Source organism: Lolium rigidum, chromosome 3 (assembly GCF_022539505.1).
Source record: "Lolium rigidum isolate FL_2022 chromosome 3, APGP_CSIRO_Lrig_0.1, whole genome shotgun sequence".
Classification (NCBI taxonomy): Eukaryota; Viridiplantae; Streptophyta; class Magnoliopsida; order Poales; family Poaceae; genus Lolium; species Lolium rigidum.
The window spans coordinates 123632155-123649132 of record NC_061510.1 but is presented as its reverse complement, the minus strand read 5'-3'; the positions used below and the strand labels follow the sequence as shown (position 1 = coordinate 123649132).

Below are 16978 nucleotides of genomic sequence, written 5' to 3'. Positions count from 1 at the left end.
GATAGCAAAGGAAAGAAATGCGACGATGAAAAGAGAGAAAGGAAACACTGACCAACTATATGCTAAACATACACATATACGATTACAAAGTTTCCAAAATAATGTCAAAGATCAAGATTGCATTTCCTACCTTTTCTACATTTACACCAGCAATTTTATTTATGACATTCTAATCTATAGAGAACTGGATAGATCAGGCTTTATCCGCCAATTAATCATTGCCTTTTCCTACACCCCTTAGTCTGAAACCAGTCACAAAACCGAAATGGTGCATGAAATCTACAAGCATATATATGCCTCATATGCGACTATTTCACCAGAGATTCATCCAGCCAACACCTAGAACCAAAATCCCCTTCTTGTTCTGAGTCTCCTAGTCTACCACCGCACCCCAATCCCACAACTTCGCCAAATCTTGTCTTTGCGATGGAGAATGTTGCCGTGCTAATTGTTGGTGCCGGTCCAGCGAGCCTCGCGACGGCAGCATGCCTTACCCAATTCTCCATTCCCTATGTCATTGTCGAGCGCGACGACTGCAGCGCGTCACTTTGGCGCAACCGCGCATACGACCGCTTGAAGCTGCATCTTGCAAAGGAGTTCTGTGAGTTACCACACATGTCATACCCAGTAGATGCACCAACATACATACCAAAAGCATTGTTTGTCAAGTATTTGGATGACTATATTATGCGTTTCAATATTCAACCCAAGTATCTCACTAGTGTGGAGTCATCCACATATGACAATGACAATAAGTGTTGGTCCATCGTGGCCCGTGACATTGTGGAGAGCACAACAATGAATTTCAGTGCAAAGTTTCTTGTTGTGGCCGAGTGGTGAGAATAGTGCCGAGAATATTCCGGTGATCCCTGGACTTGACAGTTTTCCGGGTGAGGCCATCCATTCGTCGAGATACAAGTCAGGCAAGAGCTTCTCCGGTAAGAGTGTGTTGGTCATTGGATCTGGCAACTCAGGGATGGAAATTTCTTATGACCTCGCGACCCATCATGCCAATACTTCGATTGTTATACGAAGCCCGGTATGTGCACTTTATAATTTATTTGGTAATAATATACAATGTCTTAGTATTATTAGAACTAGAATGTTATTTTCTTGTATCATGCAAGTTGCAAAGATGTGTGACATTTTTTTGGGTGCAGATTCATGTAATGACGAAGGAACTCATCCGGTTGGGGATGACACTAGCCCACCATCTTCCACTGAATCTAGTGGATAACCTCCTTGTTATGGCAGCAAAATTCATATTTGGAGACCTATCAAGTAATGGCATCACAATGCCAAAAATGGGTCCAATGATGCTCAAGTCAAAAACCGGCCAATCTGTCGTGATTGATGTTGGCACTGTTGGGTTAATAAAAAAAGGAATCATCCAAGTAAGTATATCTTTAGATCTGATATAGACCTTATATATACCATATATATTTACTATTCCTGTTTATTAACATTTTATTTACCTCTTATAGGTTCAAGGAAGCATTAGTAAAATCATGGGGAATATAGTTAAATTTCAAAGCGGCAACGAAATCTCATTTGACGCAATTGTGTTTGCAATCGGATACAAGAGCACAGACAAATGTGTGGCTCAAGGTACTAACATTGATTTTTTCTGCCTAATTCAAATTCGTTTTTAAGCAACAATTCTTAGATCTTCTAACCAAGTTATTTGAAATTTATGTGTGTAGAATGGTGAGAGCATGTTAAATGACAATGGACTGCCGACCAAAAATTATCCGAATCATTGGAAAGGTGAAAATCAGCTTTACCGTGTCTGGATTGGCGAGGAGAGGATTGGCCGGTATTGCCGTGGATGCCAAGAATATCGCCAATGACATTAAATCCGTGATATCATCTATGTCCGGCTAAATTGGCCTTTATATGTAATTTAATGGGTCAAGTGTGTGATATCTTTGAGACATTTTCATGCCAAGGCTCGTATGTACAAGGGAGTAAACTCTGCTCTTGTATATTAGCAACAAGGGCCATGTAGTTCTATTCTCGTTGTGTAAAGGGGCTTCGAAATTTTTGCTGAACTTACGGTTTTTATCGTACGCTGTTTACCTTGAATTGTTCTTTGTTAAAATAAGATCGAGAATGTGAAACTGCGCAGCCTTATGTAAACCGAAAACTCCCACCGCTTTCGGCCTTTTCGTCGTTTGCCAATTTAAAAATCTCCAAGTATATGGCCGGACGCCCACTATCCCGGTCGGGTGATCAATGGTGCATCGGAGACAAAGTAGTGTCGGCTGGTCCTCCGTCATGTATGAGTTCAGCTTACGCTTTTCAACAAATGATTTTTGGTGTTAAATGGCTAAGTTTTCCACGATGTGTAGATTGTCGAAAAAACTCAAATTTCAGCTTGCCCCAAAACAAAGAGAGCCACTAGAGAAGGGAAATTTGGTTGTACGAGCAGCTACTTGCTCCTACGCCGTAATGTTTGGCTATGACAATGCTCTCCCAAATGGAGGAAACTAATGAAAAAAAATCTAACTTCATGATTTGGACCCCTATTTAATATACATTGTGGCCGCCATAACAACTCCAGTTGCCATTTTTATTGAACCTAGAGATTTATCCATGTGTAATTTCTCCATTGTTGTTGCCTCCAGTTTGCTAGTGTTGCCTTCGGTTTCCTACGCATTTGTTGCCTTCGGTTGGGTCAGTAATAGCTGGTTTAAAATTGTTGTTGCCAATTGTCATATTTTCTGATCAAACTTATCATTTAGATTACTTTGGTCACACTTGTTCATGTCCCCTCATAGGTTAAGCTCCTAAACAAAACAATGCATTCCCCCAAGACACATAAGTTAACCCATAATCTCCTCTGCCTTGTCTTTGATGTTCTTTATTGCAGGTTTGGAGATGACTTTTTTGAACCACTTTAACGTAGGGGTGTAATTTGAAGAAGATTAGGAGAAGACAAAGACTAGTTTTCGGATTTTCTAGTATTTTTTGATATTTGGTCATTTGTCATAGTAAAGATGGTTATAATCGTGTACACTTGTAATTACATCATTTTTTTACTAATCTGATCTCAGTTTCCTATGCTGTAATCTTTTAGAAAACTCCTAGCTTAGCTTAGTTTTTCTTGTCCTTGTTCATCCTTGTTAATCTAATCTCTGTTTGCTATGCTGTAATCTCGGTGTCTCGTTGGCTCTTCAATGCCTTTTCATTCCACTTGTAATTACGTCATGTGGACTAGTAACAACTCTTTGTAATATTCTTTTAAACTATGTAGTAATCTTTTGATTCAAATTGTATTTGAGATATACATTTCAACTATGTATACGAATTCTAGTTTGAATCAATAATATTCCATAGTTTTTTTAAATGTTGAGTTAAAGTTGAAATTACAAATTCTAACAGAGTTGGTCTTTTGTAAGTTGTGCTTGTGCATCTCATTTCTTTTAATTATTAATTATTTACCGGGTATTCCAAAGGTAGCAAAATAAGCAACGATTATGCCCACTTCCATAGCTCCTTGCTAGTTATTTTAATCATTTGAAGACTTTGTTTTTCCTACTTACGGATGCATGGGATGCATTGCACACATGTATATTCCTCGTTCTCGTCAATAAACCATGTCTTCTCGTGGTGTGGTGTGTTTTCCATAATATAAATTGCATGTAAAATACAAATTATACTCTTTGTTTTATTGTAGTACAAAATTCTGATGTTGCTACTTTACATCACCCTTGTAACCACAAGTTCCCATGCGCACAAGACATTTGAGTACACATGTTTACATATGGCCGGTGAGGCGGTGATCATTCATAAAAGTAGCAAAAACGAGAATAAGATGCAACACGGTTTACCTAAGCGAGTGTGTAGATTGTAGCGTGGTGGAATAGTCCATTTGCGCGAGGTTGACATCAGCTACAGATAAATGTTGTGGTATGCTTAGTCTAGTGCATGCCAGGAAACCTTTTTGGGGTCAAAATTTTGAGAAACGTTGACTCATCCTTATCCTACCAAGTGCAGGAAAGGTAAGAAACACCCGGATAATATGCACTACGAGCATATCTTGTCCAAAAAGAATTTTAATTGATGGCGATAGCAAAGGAAAGAAATGCGACGATGAAAAGAGAGAAAGGAAACACTGACCAACTATATGCTAAACATACCCATATACGATTACAAAGTTTCCAAAATAATGTCAAAGATCAAGATTGCATTTCCTACCTTTTCTGCATTTACACCAGCAATTTTATTTATGACATTCTAATCTATAGAGAACTGGATAGATCAGGCTTTATCCGCCAATTAATCATTGCCTTTTCCTACACCCCTTAGTCTGAAACCAGTCACAAAACCGAAATGGTGCATGAAATCTACAAGCATATATATGCCTCATATGCGACTATTTCACCATAGATTCATCCAGCCAACACCTAGAACCAAAATCCCCTTCTTGTTCTAAGTCTCCTAGTCTACCACCGCACCCCAATCCCACAACTTCGCCAAATCTTGTCTTTGCGATGGAGAATGTTGCCGTGCTAATTGTTGGTGCCGGTCCAGCAGGCCTCGCGACGGCAGCGTGCCTTACCCAATTCTCCATTCCCTATGTCATTGTCGAGCGCGAGGACTGCAGCGCGTCACTTTGGCGCAACCGCGCATACGACCGCTTGAAGCTGCATCTTGCAAAGGAGTTCTGTGAGTTACCACACATGTCATACCCAGTAGATGCACCAACATACATACCAAAAGCATTGTTTGTCAAGTATTTGGATGACTATATTATGCGTTTCAATATTCAACCCAAGTATCTCACTAGTGTGGAGTCATCCACATATGACAATGACAATAAGTGTTGGTCCATCGTGGCCCGTGACATTGTGGAGAGCACAACAATGAATTTCAGTGCAAAGTTTCTTGTTGTGGCCAGTGGTGAGAATAGTGCCGAGAATATTCCGGTGATCCCTGGACTTGACAGTTTTTCGGGTGAGGCCATCCATTCGTCGAGATACAAGTCAGGCAAGAGCTTCTCCGGTAAGAGTGTGTTGGTCATTGGATCTGGCAACTCAGGGATGGAAATTTCTTATGACCTCGCGACCCATCATGCCAATACTTCGATTGTTATACGAAGCCCGGTATGTGCACTTTATAATTTATTTGGTAATAATATACAATGTCTTAGTATTATTAGAACTAGAATGTTATTTTCTTGTATCATGCAAGTTGCAAAGATGTGTGACATTTTTTGGGTGCAGATTCATGTAATGACGAAGGAACTCATCCGGTTGGGGATGACACTAGCCCACCATCTTCCACTGAATCTAGTGGATAACCTCCTTGTTATGGCAGCAAAATTCATATTTGGAGACCTATCAAGTAATGGCATCACAATGCCAAAAATGGGTCCAATGATGCTCAAGTCAAAAACCGGCCGATCTGCTGTGATTGATGTTGGCACTGTTGGGTTAATAAAAAAAGGAATCATCCAAGTAAGTATATCTTTAGATCTGATATAGACCTTATATATACCATATATATTTACTATTCCTGTTTATTAACATTTTATTTACCTCTTATAGGTTCAAGGAAGCATTAGTAAAATCATGGGGAATATAGTTAAATTTCAAAGCGGCAACGAAATCTCATTTGACGCAATTGTGTTTGCAACTGGATACAAGAGCACAGCAAATGTGTGGCTCAAGGTACTAACATTGATTTTTTCTGCCTAATTCAAATTCGTTTTTAAGCAACAATTCTTAGATCTTCTAACCAAGTTATTTGAAATTTATGTGTGTAGAATGGTGAGAGCATGTTAAATGACAATGGACTGCCGACCAAAAATTATCCGAATCATTGGAAAGGTGAAAATCAGCTTTACTGTGCTGGATTGGCGAGGAGAGGATTGGCCGGTATTGCCGTGGATGCCAAGAATATCGCCAATGACATTAAATCTGTGATATCATCTATGTCCGGCTAAATTGGCCTTTATATGTAATTTAATGGGTCAAGTGTGTGATATCTTTGAGACATTTTCATGCCAAGGCTCGTATGTACAAGGGAGTAAACTCTGCTCTTGTATATTAGCAACAAGGGCCATGTAGTTCTATTCTCGTTGTGTAAAGGGGCTTCGAAATTTTTGCTGAACTTACGGTTTTTATCGTACGCTGTTTACCTTGAATTGTTCTTTGTTAAAATAAGATCGAGAATGTGAAACTGCGCAGCCTTATGTAAACCGAAAACTCCCACCGCTTTCGGCCTTTTCGTCGTTTGCCAATTTAAAAATCTCCAGTATTATGGCCAGACGCCCACTATCCTGGTCGGGTGATCAATGGTGCATCAGAGACAAAGTAGTGTCAGCTGGTCCTCCGTCATGTATGAGTTCAGCTTACGCTTTTCAACAAATGATTTTTGGTGTTAAATGGCTAAGTTTTCCACAGTGTGTAGATTGTCGAAAAAACTCAAATTTCAGTTGCCCCAAAACAAAGAGAGCCACTAGAGAAGGGAAATTTGGTTGTACGAGCAGCTACTTGCTCCTACGCCGTAATGTTTGGCTATGACAATGCTCTCCCAAATGGAGGAAACTAATGAAAAAAAATCTAACTTCATGATTTGGACCCCTATTTAATATACATTGTGGCCGCCATAACAACTCCAGTTGCCATTTTTATTGAACCTAGAGATTTATCCATGTGTAATTTCTCCATTGTTGTTGCCTCCAGTTTGCTAGTGTTGCCTTCGGTTTCCTACGCATTTGTTGCCTTCGGTTGGGTCGGTAATAGCTGGTTTAAAATTGTTGTTGCCAATTGTCATATTTTCTGATCAAACTTATCATTTAGATTACTTTGGTCACACTTGTTCATGTCCCCTCATAGGTTAAGCTCCTAAACAAAACAATGCATTCCCCCAAGACACATAAGTTAACCCATAATCTCCTCTGCCTTGTCTTTGATGTTCTTTATTGCAGGTTTGGAGATGACTTTTTTGAACCACTTTAACGTAGGGGGTGTAATTTGAAGAAGATTAGGAGAAGACAAAGACTAGTTTTCGGATTTTCTAGTATTTTTTGATATTTGGTCATTTGTCATAGTAAAGATGGTTATAATCGTGTACACTTGTAATTACATCATTTTTTTACTAATCTGATCTCAGTTTCCTATGCTGTAATCTTTTAGAAAACTCCTAGCTTAGCTTAGTTTTTCTTGTCCTTGTTCATCCCTGTTAATCTAATCTCTGTTTGCTATGCTGTAATCTCGGTGTCTCGTTGGCTCTTCAATGCCTTTTCATTCCACTTGTAATTACGTCATGTGGACTAGTAACAACTCTTTGTAATATTCTTTTAAACTATGTAGTAATCTTTTGATTCAAATTGTATTTGAGATATACATTTCAACTATGTATACGAATTCTAGTTTGAATCAATAATATTCCATAGTTTTTTTAAATGTTGAGTTAAAGTTGAAATTACAAATTCTAACACAGTTGGTCTTTTGTAAGTTGTGCTTGTGCATCTCATTTCTTTTAATTATTAATTATTTACCAGGTATTCCAAAGGTAGCAAAATAAGCAACGATTATGCCCACTTCCATAGCTCCTTGCTAGTTATTTTAATCATTTGAAGACTTTGTTTTTCCTACTTACGGATGCATGGGATGCATTGCACACATGTATATTCCTCGTTCTCGTCAATAAACCATGTCTTCTCAGGGTGTGGTGTGTTTTCCATAATATAAATTGCATGTAAAATACAAATTATACTCTTTGTTTTATTGTAGTACAAAATTCTGATGTTGCTACTTTACATCACCCTTGTAACCACAAGTTCCCATGCGCACAAGACATTTGAGTACACATGTTTACATATGGCCGGTGAGGCGGTGATCATTCATAAAAGTAGCAAAAACGAGAATAAGATGCAACACAGTTTACCTAAGCAGTGTGTAGATTGTATCGTGGTGGAATAGTCCATTTGCGCGAGGTTGACATCAGCTACAGATAAATGTTGTGGTATGCTTAGTCTAGTGCATGCCAGGAAACCTTTTTGGGGTCAAAATTTTGAGAAACGTTGACTCATCCTTATCCTACCAAGTGCGGGAAAGGTAAGAAACACCTGGATAATATGCACTCTGAGCATATCTTGTCCTAAAAGAATTTTAATTGATGGCGATAGCAAAGGAAAGAAATGCGACGATGAAAAGAGAGAAAGGAAACACTGACCAACTATATGCTAAACATACCCATATACGATTACAAAGTTTCCAAAATAATGTCAAAGATCAAGATTGCATTTCCTACCTTTTCTGCATTTACACCAGTAATTTTATTTATGACATTCTAATCTATAGAGAACTGGATAGATCAGGCTTTATCCGCCAATTAATCATTGCCTTTTCCTACACCCCTTAGTCTGAAACCAGTCACAAAACCGAAATGGTGCATGAAATCTACAAGCATATATATGCCTCATATGCGACTATTTCACCATAGATTCATCCAGCCAACACCTAGAACCAAAATCCCCTTCTTGTTCTAAGTCTCCTAGTCTACCACCGCACCCCAATCCCACAACTTCGCCAAATCTTGTCTTTGCGATGGAGAATGTTGCCGTGCTAATTGTTGGTGCCGGTCCAGCAGGCCTCGCGACGGCAGCGTGCCTTACCCAATTCTCCATTCCCTATGTCATTGTCGAGCGCGAGGACTGCAGCGCGTCACTTTGGCGCAACCGCGCATACGACCGCTTGAAGCTCATCTTGCAAAGGAGTTCTGTGAGTTACCACACATGTCATACCCAGTAGATGCACCAACATACATACCAAAAGCATTGTTTGTCAAGTATTTGGATGACTATATTATGCGTTTCAATATTCAACCCAAGTATCTCACTAGCGTGGAGTCATCCACATATGACAATGACAATAAGTGTTGGTCCATCGTGACCCGTGACATTGTGGAGAGCACAACAATGAATTTCAGTGCAAAGTTTCTTGTTGTGGCCATTGGTGAGAATAGTGCCGAGAATATTCCGGTGATCCCTGGACTTGACAGTTTTCCGGGTGAGGCCATCCATTCGTCGAGATACAAGTCAGGCAAGAGCTTCTCCGGTAAGAGTGTGTTGGTCATTGGATCTGGCAACTCAGGGATGGAAATTTCTTATGACCTCGCGACCCATCATGCCAATACTTCAATTGTTATACGAAGCCCGGTATGTGCACTTTATAATTTATTTGGTAATAATATACAATGTCTTAGTATTATTAGAACTAGAATGTTATTTTCTTGTATCATGCAAGTTGCAAAGATGTGTGACATTTTTTGGGTGCAGATTCATGTAATGACGAAGGAACTCATCCGGTTGGGGATGACACTAGCCCACCATCTTCCACTGAATCTAGTGGATAACCTCCTTGTTATGGCAGCAAAATTCATATTTGGAGACCTATCAAGTAATGGCATCACAATGCCAAAAATGGGTCCAATGATGCTCAAGTCAAAAACCGGCCGATCTGCTGTGATTGATGTTGGCACTGTTGGGTTAATAAAAAAGGAATCATCCAAGTAAGTATATCTTTGGATCTGATATAGACCTTATATATACCATATATATTTACTATTCCTGTTTATTAACATTTTATTTACCTCTTATAGGTTCAAGGAAGCATTAGTAAAATCATGGGGAATATAGTTAAATTTCAAAGCGGCGACGAAATCTCATTTGACGCAATTGTGTTTGCAACTGGATACAAGAGCACAGCAAATGTGTGGCTCAAGGTACTAACATTGATTTTTTCTGCCTAAGTCAAATTCGTTTTTAAGCAACAATTCTTAGATCTTCTAACCAAGTTATTTGAAATTTATGTGTGTAGAATGGTGAGAGCATGTTAAATGACAATGGACTGCCGACCAAAAATTATCCGAATCATTGGAAAGGTGAAAATCAGCTTTACTGTGCTGGATTGGCGAGGAGAGGATTGGCCGGTATTGCCGTGGATGCCAAGAATATCGCCAATGACATTAAATCTGTGATATCATCTATGTCCGGCTAAATTGGCCTTTATATGTAATTTAATGGGTCAAGTGTGTGATATCTTTGAGACATTTTCATGCCAAGGCTCGTATGTACAAGGGAGTAAACTCTGCTCTTGTATATTAGCAACAAGGGCCATGTAGTTCTATTCTCGGTTGTGTAAAGGGGCTTCGAAATTTTTGCTGAACTTACGGTTTTTATCGTACGCTGTTTACCTTGAATTGTTCTTTGTTAAAATAAGATCGAGAATGTGAAACTGCGCAGCCTTATGTAAACCGAAAATTCCCACCGCTTTCGGCCTTTCCGTCGGTTGCCAATTTTAAAATCTCCAGTATTATGGCCAGACGCCCACTATCCTGGTCGGGTGATCAATGGTGCATCAGAGACAAAGTAGTTGAAGGATAACGTAGCATAGAAAACAAAAAAATTCCTACCGCGAACACGCAATCCAAGCCAAGATGCAATCTAGAAGACGGTAGCAACGAGGGGATTATCGAGTCTCACCCTTGAAGAGATTCCAAAGCCTACAAGATGAGGCTCTTGTTGCTGCGGTAGACGATCACTTGCCGCTTGCAAAAGCGCGTAGAAGATCTTGATCACGGCGCCACGAACGGGCAGCACCTCCGTACTCGGTCACACGTTCGGTTGTTGATGAAGACGACGTCCACCTCCCCGTTCCAGCGGGCAGCGGAAGTAGTAGCTCCTCTTGAATCCGGCAGCACGACGGCGTGGTGTCGGTGGTGGTGGAGAAATCCGGCGGAGCTTCGCTAAGCGTGCGGGATATGGTGGAGGAGCGGGGTGGCTAGGGTTTGGGGAGAGGGGGCGCCGGCCACTAAGGGGTGCGGCCACCTTGGTGGTTCTTGGGTGGCCGGCCCCCTCCCCTTGGCCCCTCATTATATAGGTGGAACCCCAAGTGTTGGTCTCCAAGTCTTCGAATATGACCCGAACCAAAAACCTTCCATATGGTGGGGAAACCTTCCCAAGCTAGGACTCCCACTAGAGGTGGGAGTTCCACCTCCCATATGGGGGGGTGGTCGGCCCCCTAAGGGGAAGTCCACTTGGGACTCCACCCCCACTAGGGTTGGCCGGCCATGGAGGTGGAGTCCCATGTGGACTCCACCTTCCTTGGTGGTTTCTTCCGGACTTTTCTAGAACCTTCTAGAACCTTCCATAGAACCTTCCGAATCATTTTAATTCACATAAAATGACATCCTATATATGAATCTTATTCTCCGACCATTCCGAACTCCTCGTGATGTCCGGGATCTCATCCGGGACTCCGAACAAATATTCGAACTCCATTCCATATTCAAGTTCTACCATTTCAACATCCAACTTTAAGTGTGTCACCCTACGGTTCGCGAACTATGCGGATATGGTTGAGTACTTACTCCGACCAATAACCAATAGCGGGATCTGGAGATCCATAATGGCTCCCACATATTCAACGATGACTTTAGTGATCGAATGAACCATTCACATACGATACCAATTCCCTTTGTCACGCGATATTTTACTTGTCCGAGGTTTGATCATCGGTATCACACTATACCTTGTTCAACCTCGTCTCCTGACAAGTACTCTTTACTCGTATCGTGGTATGTGGTCTCTTATGAACTTATTCATATGCTTGCAAGACATTAGACGACATTTCACCGAGAGGGCCCGAGAGTATATCTATCCGTCATCGGGATGGACAAATCCCACCGTTGATCCATATGCCTCAACTCATACTTTCCGGATACTTAATCCCACCTTTATAACCACCCATTTACGCAGATGGCGTTTGATGTAATCAAAGTACCTTTCCGATATAAGTGATTTACATGATCTCATGGTCATAAGGACTAGGTAACTATGTAACGAAAGCTTATAGCAAATAACTTAATGACGTGATCTTATGCTACGCTTAATTGGGTGTGTCCATTACATCATTCATATAATGATATAATCTTGTTATTAATAACATCCAATGTTCATGATTATGAAACTAATCATCTATTAATCAACAAGCTAGTTAAGAGGCTTACTAGGGACTCTTTGTTGTTTACATATCACACATGTATCAATGTTTCGGTTAATACAATTATAGCATGGTATATAAACATTTATCATAAACATAAAGATATATAATAACCACTTTTATTATTGCCTCTTGGGCATATCTCCAACAGACCTCCCACTTGCACTAGAGTCAATAATCTAGATTACATTGTAAGGTACCTAACACCCATGGCATTCTGGTGTTGGTCATGCTTTGCCCTAGGGAGAGCTTTAGTCAACGGATCCGCTACATTCAGATCAGTGTGTACTTTGCAAATCTTTACTTCTCCATCTTCGATGTACTCGCGAATCGAATGATAACGCAGCTTGATATGCTTCAGCCTCTTGTGTGACCTTGGTTCATGTGCATTGGCGATGGCACCCATGTTGTCACAATATATGACTAGTGGGTCCAATGCACTAGGAACCACACCAAGCTCTACAATGAACCTCTTCATCCATACCGCTTCTGATGAAGCCTCTGAAGCCGCTATGTACTCCGATTCTGTTGAAGACTTCGCCACCGTGCACTGCTTCAAGCTTGCCCAGCTTATCGCAGACACCATTCAATATAAACACGTACCTGCACTCGTGACTTAGAGTCATCAGGATCGTTGTTCCAACTTGCATCGGTGTAACTTGTTACAATGAGCTCTTGGTCACCTCCATAACAAAGAAACATATCCTTAGTTCTTTTCAAGTACTTCAGATATTCTTGACCGCTGTCCAGATGTTCCATTCCTGGATCACTTTGATATCTACTAGTCAAACTAACAAAGCATGTGCTATATCCGGTCTAGTACATAGCATGGCATACATGATAGAGCCTACCGCCGAGGCATAGGGATCCGACTCATCCTTTCTCTTTCTTCTCGTCAGTAGCCGGACCTTGAGTCTTACTCAAGACCTTGCCCGGTAACATAGGTAAAAATCCTTTCTTACTTTCGTCCATTCTAAACTTCTTTAGAATCTTGTCCAGTATGTACTCGTGGATAGCCCTATTAGACGTCTTGATCTATCTCTATAAATCTTGATGCCTAATATATACGATGCTTCACCAAGGTCTTTCATTGAAAAACTATTATTCAAATAACCTTTTACACTGCTTAATAGTTCTATATCATTCCCAATCAATAATATGTCATCTACATATAATATCGTGAATGCTACGAGCTCCCACTCACTTTCTTGTAAATACAGAGCCTCTCCATGACAATGTATAAACCCGAAGTCTTTGATCACCTTATCAAAGCGTCGGTTCCAACTTCTTGATGCTTGCTTCAGTCCATAGATTGAACGCTGAAGTTTGCATACTTTGTCCGCATTTTTAGGATCGACAAAACCTTTGGGTTGTACCATATACAACTCTTCCTCAATGTCTCCATTAAGGAACGCCGTTTTGACATCCATCTCGCCAAATCTGATAATCGAAAAATGCAGCTATTGCTAACAAAATCCTCACAGATTTTAGCTTCGCTACATGTGAGAAAGTCTCATCGTAGTCAACACCTTGAATTTGTCTGAAAACCTTTGCGACAAGTCGAGCTTTATAGACAAGTAATATTACCATCCAGCATCTGTTTTTCTCTTGAAGATCCATTTATTCTCGACAGCCTTGCGGCTATCAGTAAGTCTACCAAAGTCCACACTTTGTTATCATACATGGATCCCATTTCGGATTTCATGGCTTCTTGCCATTTGTTGGAATCTGGGCTCATCATCGCTACTTCATACGTCGCGTAGGTCTTCATCATTGTTGTCCACAATCATGACATTTAGACAAGGATCATACCAATCAGGAGTGGCATGTTCCCTTGTCGATCCGCGAGGTTCGATAGCTATCTCATTTGAAGTTTCATGATCATTATCATTAGCTTCCTCTATTGCCGGTGTAGGTGGCACAGAACATCTTCCGCATCTGCGCTACTCGATCAACGAGCAAAGATTCTTCAATCTCATCGAGTTCTACTTTTCTTCCAAGTCACTTCTTTAGTGAGAAATTCTTTCTCAAGAAAGGTTCCGTTCTTAGCAACAAAGATCTTGCCTTCGGATCTGTGATAGAAAGTGTACCCTATAGTTTCCTTAGGGTATCCTATGAAGACGCATTTCTCCGCTTTGGGTTCTAGCTTGCCCGGTTGTAACTTTTTACATAGGCTTCGCAACCCCAAACTTTAAGGAACGACAGACTTAGGTTTCTTATTAAACCATAATTCATACGGTGTCGTTTCAACGGATTTTGATGGTGCTCTATTTAAAGTGAATGCGGCTGTCTCTAATGCATAACTCCAAAATGATAACGGTAAATCGATAAGAGACATCATAGAACGAACCATATCTAAGAGAGTTCGATTACGACGTTCGGACACACCGTTTCGTTGTGGTGTTCCCGGCGGTGTCAATTGTGAAAGTATTCCGCATTTCTTTAAATGCATGCCAAACTCATAACTCGAGATATTCACCTCCGCGATCGGATCGTAGAAATTTAATCTTCTTGTTACGTTGATTTTCTACTTCACTTTGGAATTCCTTAAACTTCTCGAAAGTTTCGGATTTATGTTTCATTAAATAGATATACCCATATCTACTCAAATCATCTCGTGAAGGTTAGAACATAACGATAACCACCGCGCGATGCTACATTCATTGGTCCGCACACATCTGTATGTATGATTTCCAATAAGTCAGTAGCTCGCTCCATCATACCCGAGAATGGAGTCTTAGTCATTTTTCCCATCAGACATGCTTCGCATCTATCAAGTGACTCAAAGTCAAGTGTTTCAAGTAATCCATCGGTATGGAGTTTCTTCATGCGTTTCACTCTAATATGACCAAGACAACAGTGCCACATATAAGTAGAATTATCATTCAATTTAATTCGCTTAGCATCAACGTTATGTATATGTGTATCACTACTATCGAGATCTAACAGAAATAAGCCATTCTTTTCAGGTGCTCGACCATAAAAGATATTATTCATAAAAATAGAACAACCATTATTCTCGGACTTGAATGAATAACCGTCTTGCATTAAACAAGATCAAGATATAATGTTCATGCTCAACGCGGGTACAAAATAGCAATTATTTAGGCTTAAAACTAATCCCGAAGGTAGATGTAGAGGAAGTGTGCCGACAACTGATCACATCGACTTTGGATCCATTTCCAACGCGCATCATCACTTCATCTTTCGATAGTCTTCGTTTATTCTTTAGTTCCTGTTTCGAGTTACAAATATGAGCAACCGAACCGAGTATCAAATACCCAGGTACTAGTACGAGAACCAGTGAGATAAACATCTATAACATGTATATCGGATATACCTTCTTTCTTCTTCTTGACAAGGCCGCTCTTCGGATCCGCCAAATACTTGAAGCAATTACGCTTCCAGATGTCCCTTCTCCTTGCAGATAGCACTCAAGCATCGGGCTTAGGGCCAGCCTTAGGTTTCACGAGAGGCGTGGCAGCCTTTCTTGCCACTCTTCTTGTTCTTGCCTTTAGACTTGCCCTGTTTCTTGAAGCCGGTGGTCTTGTTGACCATCAACACTTGGTGCTCTTTCTTAATTTCAATCTCAGCGAGATTTTAGCATGGCGAAGAGTTCGTGTAACTCTTTGTTCATGTTCTCGCATATTGTAATTCATCACAAAGTTCTTATAACTAGGTGGCGAGTGATTGAAGGACACGATTAATTCCCGATCCGTTAGGAATCACTATTCCCAAGTCACTGAGTTTCTTCGCATGCCTGGTCATGGCGAGCATGTGCTCACTAATGGAGCTGCCTTCTTCCATCATGCGATCGAAGAAGTGTTTCGATGCTTCATAGCATTCCACGGCCGCATGAGTCTCAAAGATAGTTTTCAACTCATTGACTAACTCATGTGGATCGTGGTGCTCAAAACGTTTTTGAAGATCGGCTTCCAGATCGCATACAGATGGCACACCGAACTTGAGAGTACACGAGTTTTCCGAGTCGCGTAAACATTCTTTACTTCATCGGTTTCAGTTTACGTGGGAGGGTCACCTAGCGGTGCATCAAGCACATATTGCAGGTTTCCGCCATTGAGGAAGATCCTCACATGACGGAACCGATCGGTGAAGTTGCTACCGTTGCTCTTAAGCTTTTCTTTCTCTAGGAACTGGTTAAAATTGATTGGGGACGCCATATCTATAACATATTTGCAATAGTTTAGACTAATGTTTATGACAAATTGAGTTCAAATTTAATTTAACAAAATTAAAAACTAGGTGAACTCCCACTCAAAACAATATCCCTCGCATTGTCTTAGTGATCACACGAACCAAATCCATCACACCTATGCCCGATCATCACGAGACAAGATGTAATTTCAATAGCGAACACTCAAAGTGTTCATCATATCAATCATATGATTCATGCTCAACCTTTCGGTATCACGTGTTCCGAGACCATGTCTGTACATGCTAGGCTCGTCAAGGCCACCTTAGTATCCGCATGTGCAAAACTGACTTGCACCCGTTGTATGCACTTGTTGATTCTATCACACCCGATCATCACGAGATGCTTCAAACGACAAGTCTTGGCAACGGTGCTACTAAGGATGAACACTTTATTATCTTGAAATTTTAGTGAGAGGGATCATCTTATAATGCTACCGTCGCGATCTAAGCAAAATAAGATGCATAAAAGGATTAACATCACATGCAGTTCATATGTGATATGATATGGCCCTTTTGTCTTTGCGCCTTTGATCTTCATCTCCAAAGCACGGACATGATCTCCATCATCAACGGGCATGATCTCCATCATCGTCGACGTAGCGCCAAGGTCAATGGCACCGTCTTCATGATTGTTCTCCCATGTAGCAACTATTACAACTTCTTTGAAATACTACTCAACATAAAATTTAAAGACAACCATAAGGCTCCCGCCGGTTGCCACAATACAATAATGATCATCTCATACA

The 16978-nt window shown here is 40.6% G+C and overlaps 1 protein-coding gene and 2 pseudogenes across 1 annotated transcript; all 3 read left to right on the top strand.

The window, feature by feature from the left end:
* The first annotated feature begins 385 nt into the window (after positions 1-385).
* Positions 386-1884, top strand: LOC124698284 (annotated as a pseudogene).
* A 2571-nt stretch (positions 1885-4455) lies between these two features.
* LOC124698241 (probable indole-3-pyruvate monooxygenase YUCCA10) lies at positions 4456-5950 on the top strand. The gene is made up of 4 exons (XM_047230750.1): positions 4456-5108; positions 5229-5462; positions 5553-5675; positions 5771-5950. The coding sequence occupies exons 1-4, from the start codon at positions 4497-4499 to the stop codon at positions 5948-5950; spliced, it is 1149 nt and encodes a 382-aa protein (XP_047086706.1). The 5' UTR covers positions 4456-4496.
* Positions 5951-8520: 2570 nt separating this feature from the next.
* Positions 8521-10013, top strand: LOC124695464 (annotated as a pseudogene).
* Positions 10014-16978: the final 6965 nt, after the last annotated feature.

Excerpts from the sequence above, each read along its gene's own strand:
- LOC124698241 (XM_047230750.1), top strand. The coding sequence starts at position 4,497 with ATGGAGAATGTTGCCGTGCTAATTGTTGGTGCCGGTCCAGCAGGCCTC. Across the intron at positions 5,109-5,228 it reads CGATTGTTATACGAAGCCCG|ATTCATGTAATGACGAAGGA; the intron begins GTATGTGCACTT and ends TTTTGGGTGCAG. Across the intron at positions 5,676-5,770 it reads CAGCAAATGTGTGGCTCAAG|AATGGTGAGAGCATGTTAAA; the intron begins GTACTAACATTG and ends TTATGTGTGTAG.